Below are 7,500 nucleotides of genomic sequence, written 5' to 3'. Positions count from 1 at the left end.
ATTCAGATTCGAAGGTTTATATTTTCCTTGTAGGAGTTGTAACATGAGTAAAAAGTAGATGCCTCCTGAATTGAAGATCTAAATCAATGGATGCATTATTTTAAGTCTCAAACCTTCTGGATCACTTATGACTTCAGCACTAAGTATTAAAACAGTGGTTCAAAGTCAGAATCTGTGAGCCTAGTAACTGAACTTATTGGCTACTTTACAGTCTATCAGTGTGAACAATGTGAGATACATATTTGTCATATTGGTCCTCCTTTAAACAGGGCAGATGGAGGTTGCCAGCACATAGCTGCAGCATTGTTTGATCTAGAAGCAAATGTGAGATTCAATGATCTCCAATCATGTACATCAGGACAGTGCATGTGGAAAAAGAGAGGAAAGAGAAATGAGGGAGAGAGAAAAGAAGAAAGTGTTCAAAGTGTACATGTATATTCAATGAATGATTACGCCAAAGTGTTTGTTTCTGTTAATACTGAGAAAGTGATGCCTACAGTTTCTAAAGAACTTGCAGTTGAATTCCTCGAGTCTATTCCATTTAATGAAGAGCAAGCAGAAATGATCAACAAGAAAACTGTCTATCAATCCCAGTCTCAATTTTGGTTTGATCAAAGGGCAGGAAGAATTACAGCTTCCTCATTTTACACTGTGTGCCACCTTAGAGAGAGCACAGACAGAAGAAACACTATTAAACATCTCATGAATTACTGTCCAATTGCTGAAGATGCCATGCCACGACAGTTGACATGGGGGCATGAAAAAGAAAAGCGAGCACTTAGTCTTTACATAAAAAAACAGAACAAAAATCATGAAAAGTTGTCAATAGAAAAAAGTGGACTCATTGTAAACACATTATGGTCCTTCTTAGGAGCCAGTCCTGATGGTATAAGGATTTGTGCTTGCTGCCAAAAGAAGTTAATTGAAGTTAAAAGCATGTATGCAAAAAGAAATCTCCCTCCACATGTTGCAGCTGAGGAGAACCTCATGCTTGTGGATGGCAAGTATGAAATTAAAAAAGAAACCAAATGGAACTACCAAATCCAGGGACTGATGGGGATAACAGGGATTCATCGCTGTGATCTAGTTATATATACCCTCAAAGGAATATTGATTGTAAACGTTAAGTTTGATAGTGATTTGTGAAATGAAATGCTCCAAAAGCTGAGAAACTTCTTCGTGGAGTATATAGTTCAGGAACTATTCCACCATGACATACTTAAGTCATTATAGAGTGACTGCCGTTAGATGCTGATTGTAAAAGTGAAGGTGCTTAAAATTAATAGTGTTTTTTGTCTGTGCTGGATTAGATACCACATAATTTTATTGATCTGTCTCTGGATACGTTTAATACATGTTTCATTTACCATTTACATACACTAAGTAGGTCTGCTTTTCTGCTCTCTGGACAAATGCGTCAGTCATTTGGCCAGTGGTGGTAGCAAATTACACAGAGCAGCACAAACACTTAGAATATTGTCTGCAGTGGGTAGCATTTGAAGAAGGAAGTTCCCTTGTAGAATTCTAAAGTCCTTAAGACGTCCAATAGCACGTTCAACGTGGATCCGAACACTTGCAATGGTACGGGTAGATTTTACTGCCTTTTTTGAAAGTTGCTTTCCTGTGTAAGAGGAGAAAAAAGGATTTTGAATGAAGTAAATGCCAATTCAAAAGGTACTGATAGTAAAGTACTTGCTTTTTTGGAAACCTTTTTTCCAAACAAAACCTGTACTAAATTATTGGATGGGTGGAAGTGGCAAACCACTGCCTCACACCAGCTCTTTCTGAATTTTCTGGATCCACCCCTGCTATGTAGACATGTTTGGAAGTTAGTAGAGACTACCTTTATCTTTGAGCAGTTCAACTTAACCCTATAATATAAAAAATATTCCTAAGAAACTTCTTCTGTTTAGTTAGAAAGATCCTTTTTACAAGCAACAAGTAATGGATGCTGTTATATCTGGTTTTTTTTTTTTTTTTTTTTTTTTTACTTTGTCCAGGGAGACCTTCTCTTTTATCTTAGCATACCCTCTTCCACCCCTACCCCATTAGCTCCCTTTATTGGAAAGGTACCTTTGCAAAGTGGTGGGATATTAAGTGCAACTTTCTTTCTTGTAAGCAGATCTCTGATGTTGAACCCCTTGTCGGCCATAACAGAATCCCCCTCTTCAAGTTTGTCCAGTGGACCACTTCTTTCTGTGATGTATCTGTCACTGACATTTCCAGTCCATAGTTTAGAAACAAAGGAGAAGTAACCTGTTGGAGTGATTCCCACCAGTGCTTTCATGGTATTGTGCTGTTTATAGTTACTCCATGTAGCTCTCTGGGCACTAGGGGATGTTGGCTTTTGCAAAAATATCTCTGTGCAATCTATTATTATTCGAGTGCTTGGAAATTTGTTAAAAGAACTTGGCAACTTTTTCTTAATTTCTTCCTTACAAGGCCATTTAAGAAGAATGTCACGAAAAACTGTAGATAAAAAGCAAATCCACGTTGTGAAAACTTTGCTAACTGATCCTTCTGATATTCCAAAGATATCTGTAAGATGTCTGCTTAAAAGCCCAAGTCTGAGTCTCACCAAAGTTAAGATAAATTCCTCCATAATGGTCAATAATCTTTGCTTTCCAGGCTTTTTTTTACTTGAATCTTTTTGATAGCTTACTTTTTTTTCTTTGTTTTTGTCCCAATACTTAAGTTTTTCTGCAAACGGCTTGAGCAAATTAAATATCATCATAAAGCAAGCAAGGCTAGGTATACCCGTAAAAAATTTGACAGACTCGTCATCTTTCAAAACATCATCCACAAAGAGCTCTCTTTTCAATTGTTTTTTGTTTGATAACTTTGATTTAAGTTCGGCGTTCTCTTGTTTTAAAGCGTCAATTTTACTGGTTAAAACCTCTAGATCTTCGTAAGGAAAGTCCGTTTGAGTTCCTTTGTCGTTAGGAAGAAGGTGGCAATAATTGTGATCTAAAAGGGCTGCATCGTCGCTTAAGAAACAAATGTCTTTGTCTTCCTCGGTAAGGCTTCTCTTTTGAGGTTCAGGACATTTTTCATCAACAGCACGTCTCTTTCTGTCCTCCAGTCTCTTTTCACGGGAAGAAACACGACATTGGTGGGTCGAGGGATTAAAATATTTCGGTAATTCACCTGGAATAACTTCTTTTCTTCCGCAAAGCGACTTTTTGATGGATGAAGCCTCGAAGTGTGCGCTGCAAATCCGAGGGTTTTTTTGATTTTGGAATTCGGGATCACAACGTCTACAGAAGTTTTTCCATAGCCTTCTAAAATGCCCTGAAGGAAAACAGAAAAAGGATAGATCCGGACGATTCCTTGAACTGTTCGAGCAGTTTGCTACCGAACAAAAATTCACCATGACTTTTGCAAAACTTGGAGCATTTCAACTTACAGTGAAGACAGTGAATGCATTTCTATTTTTTTATTTTCCCAGCTGTCCTCTAAGCCTCGTTTACATGCAAGTACCTAGTTCTCAGGAGCGCGCGTCCAATAATTTCGAAAGGACCCTATTCAGTGACAGCGGCAGTGTCTAATGGACGAACCACATCGCAAGCCCCGACCGAAGTCGAAAACAAGTGAGATTTCTAAGCAGATTCCCAGTCCACTGCATCACACCTTTTTGTTCGGACGCGCTCGTTTCACCGCCCAACCTTTATCCGCCCTGTTGCACGCTGCTCGACCTCGTCCCCAGGGGTCCCTTTTGTCATGCGCTGGAAAAATCGGGACCCCTGGCCAATCGGATTTCAGGACCAATTCCTATTGGCTATTGAAAGACAAAAGCGTAACAACCGGAAGTCCAGGTAACCTACAACATAGCAGAACCTCCGAAAACACCAACTAGAGCAGCAACCCGGGTTTGTCGAACCTGCAACGAAAACATAGTTGTGAAGAATCATCCTTGAGATTTATTTGGTGCAAAGGCATCACAAGAAAACATTCCTTCGGTTCTGGAAAGGTTCTTTGAGTTGAAAGTTGCGTTAAACGATGGTCTCCCGTCATATATCTGTAGATGTTGTCACCACAAAGAGGTGAAGTTCCAGGAATTTTTTAGAATTATAGCGTTTTCAAGGCAACAACAAGAGTCAGTTTTACGTGTCAAAAGAGGGAAAACAACGGCAGAGAGTCCATCGGGAAGATCCCCGCAAACGAGACGTGACCTAAAGAAGAGCAGAACTTACGAAGAGGCCCACAGCAGATGTACATGGACAAACCTTCGAAAACTCGACCACGGCCAATACTTCCTGTACCTTCATCAGAACGCGACGGGAAAAAACGAAAGCTTGCAAAGAGAGTTAAATCCTCAGCAGAGCCCTCAACGCTATCAAAACAAGAAGAAATCCTCTCAGAGTCTGGTTTGCTGAACCCATTGGTATTTTATTTTCGCTAAATTCAATACCTGAACACCATTACATATAAAGTTAGATTAGTTCTTGGCTGCGAGGCCCTTCAAGCTGTGATATCAAAATTGACATTTTTCTTACTGTTCTTCCAACGAGTTTAATATTCTCAAGCTGAAAAGCAATATTTGCCATGGTAAATATATATAATTTTGTTTCTCACATGCATGATACATGATACATGATCTGATACATGCAAGGTGAGGAGAAATTGCATCCTGATCTCTGCACGAGACTACAAAATAATATACCCTAATTTTTAATTAAGCTTATGTCATGCTAAGTGGCTTACATTAGCTATCAAAGAGATACTTATCTGTATTTTTAAAGCAAATATAAATAATATAGATTATATTATTAGCTTGAAACACACAATTAACATTATAATAAATATGATTAAAAAAATGCTTGATGGGTTACTTAAATGTTTTTTTTCGCTCTTTTATAATCTAATTGCATAATGGTTGAGTTGTTGAGTTTCAGATGACCTTAATTTAGAGACCATCCTGCTGTGTTTGAAAGTAAACATTCAAGCCAAAAATGTAAGTAACCAGTAAGCTCTACTTTTCTTTTTTAATTTATCATCTATTATGTGTAATAGTCATTCCTTATAGATAAAGACAATAAACAGTTACTGAATGTCTGTAATTTTATGGAACTCAATTTTGACTGCCCTTCACCCAAAAAGAAACTAACTAAATAAATAAATAACAAAATTAATAGTGAAATTAACTTTAGTATATTTTTCTTTCTGGCTTTTTAAAATTTATATCAGCTCAAAGATGAGCCACTTTTGGAGGAGGGAACCAAAACTGTTGACACGTTGGCCACACTGATGTTGACTGGATCCACAACCCATCAGATTGCTGAGATAATCATGCAATGCCTACCTTTAAGAAATGCAGTTATATAATAAGTGTTTGTTCTTGAACGATGTGAATGAACAGTGTCAGAAACTTTGCAACAGGAGTGCTGAGAATTCATCTGTACTGCGTACTCCACCTTCCAAGCACAAGGTAATTACTAACAACCTTATGGTTAAGGGCTAGTGTAGAAAGTAAAATGCTTTCAGGTATTGTAATTAACCAATAAAATTTAAAATTCACTTGAAACTGGAATTTGATCAAAATAATCTTTTGGAACCCTAAATAAAAATAAATAAATATGATGCATTTTTTAATTAAGGGAAATAAAATGATAACATACAAATGTATAAGTTTATGTTCTAGAAAAACCTGTTAATCTAATTCAAGTTGATTTCTAAATAGGAGTTAAAGAATTTAATCTCCCGGGAAAAGGTTATCACAGAAATGAAGGAGTGTGTCCCTGATGTACTGGATGTCCTAGCTGCTGCAGCAATTCCAATTAATGTACAGCTCATGAAGACAGTGCAAAGTAGATTGCCCCACTTTGTACTGCATATGGCATACTAATGTTTACCCGGTGGAAAGAACTAAGCTTGATACAGAAGATGAACAGTATATTGCTCAGTGCTGGACATGCTACTGAAAGGGTATTTAATGTATCACAATTAACTCTGCTTTCATGTGCATTATTTCAGCCATACTGGGGCTTTGACGAGCCTTATCCTTTATTTTTGATTGGTTAAATTTTATCCGTAGTGAATCTTGCCAAAGACAAATGCAGATCTGGTAATTTGTATTTTATTATTCTGCAGACAATAAAGAGGCTTAACAAATGGAGGAGAAGATTCCAATCATGCAAATGACTTAAAAATGGAACACCTGGTTGGAGACAACAAGGTCTCTCTTAGGGGACTGTGTGGAAACAAAACGCTGAAGGCTGCCCAAAGATGTTCTGCTGCAGCATATAGTCTTAAAGAATGTTGCACCCAGTATGATTATGAGTGTGGCATACACCCAGAGTCAACCAAGCACACTCATGCTTGTACCACGCAATTAAGATGTCAAAGTAATGTTAACTATCGTGCAACAGGCTAAACCTTTTCAGTACCAAAAATGTAGAACACTTCATTCATTTCCAAATGTAACAAAGAGTCCTCTTGACCAGTTGGATGTAGCACTGCGTAACACCTGGCTGACAAACCACAAGCACAAGCTTTTTTCTGTTATCCATGACTGCAACGAGGAAGACAATGATGAGGAATAGAATTGAGTAATGGTGATGAAAACACACCAGAAGAAGATGATTTGGATGATTAATGTATCAAAGTGCTTTGCCTCAGTTATTTCATAAGGACAACTATTATAGTGGTCCTTTTAAGTGAATAGTCATACGATATAAATGTGACAATGCTCCTGAAAGCTATTAGTATGCAACAAACAGAAATTACAATGTGCCTGACTTCCTGTTAGCTTGGCAATTAATCAACCAACCAATAAGAAAATGGATACTTACTGAAAGAAAGAAGTTATTGGTGGTTTAAGACAATCATGGTGAAGTTTGTATTTTTTTTTTATTTATTACTGGTTTATGTTTCACCACTTTGCAAAATCTAGTATGTCCACTATACTCAGGAATGCGCTGAGACAAACTCAAATCAATCACAATCTGCATAGATTTATTGCTCTTTCATAAAAGTAAACAAATGTAGGTCTGGTCTCCTTTAGCTACATTTGAAGTAATATATTTCTCTTGTTCAATCAACAGTTGAATTTATAATTGGCTAGCAGAGGCCATGAAACATGACAGAAGCAAGAAACGTTAGTGATCACCCATCAGATACCACTTGTTTGCCCAGTTATTGTAATTCTTTTCTAAGGATAAAATTTCACAAAAAGATTTCACTTCAAATCATTGTAAAACCTTAGGTCTTCCTTTGGAATCCATAATCCTGTGTCAAAAATGGTTAACAAAGGTAGTCATTGTCCTACAATCACTGTTTCTCTTAACAGTGTACATGCACTCAGTTAAGGGGAAAAAAAAGGGTTTGCTCCACCACAATAGAAAATAAGCTTAATGGATATGTCATTTTCAAACAAATGAAAGGGTTACTTTCACGAGAACCATGGCATTAAATGTGCAGTACTTTCAGGTTCTTGTGATTTAAGCTTAAATTGTCGCAGTTCGTGGTCCAGTGCTCGCTTCTCCGCGAGAAGCAAACGTT

At 37.4% G+C, this 7,500-nt stretch overlaps 1 protein-coding gene and 1 long non-coding RNA gene across 3 annotated transcripts; one reads left to right on the top strand and one right to left on the bottom strand.

Moving 5' to 3' along the window:
• Positions 1 to 628: 628 nt before the first annotated feature.
• LOC140953371 (uncharacterized) lies at positions 629 to 3,373 on the bottom strand. The gene is made up of 2 exons (XM_073402856.1): positions 2,074 to 3,373; positions 629 to 1,621 (listed from the first exon to the last, which is right to left on the bottom strand). The coding sequence occupies exons 1-2, from the start codon at positions 3,371 to 3,373 to the stop codon at positions 1,422 to 1,424; spliced, it is 1,500 nt and encodes a 499-aa protein (XP_073258957.1). The 3' UTR covers positions 629 to 1,421.
• Positions 3,374 to 4,202: 829 nt separating this feature from the next.
• LOC140951443 (uncharacterized) lies at positions 4,203 to 7,173 on the top strand. Of its 2 annotated transcripts, none has more exons than XR_012167286.1 (3): positions 4,203 to 4,954; positions 5,188 to 5,428; positions 6,091 to 7,173. It is a non-coding gene; the product is annotated as an uncharacterized lncRNA (long non-coding RNA). The 2 variants fall into 2 exon arrangements; XR_012167285.1 differs by having other exon boundaries at positions 5,188 to 5,925.
• Positions 7,174 to 7,500: the final 327 nt, after the last annotated feature.

The sequence above is a fragment of the Porites lutea genome, chromosome 11, assembly GCF_958299795.1.
Source record: "Porites lutea chromosome 11, jaPorLute2.1, whole genome shotgun sequence".
NCBI classification, from domain to species: Eukaryota; Metazoa; Cnidaria; class Anthozoa; order Scleractinia; family Poritidae; genus Porites; species Porites lutea.
This window is presented reverse-complemented; position numbering and strand designations above follow the sequence as displayed.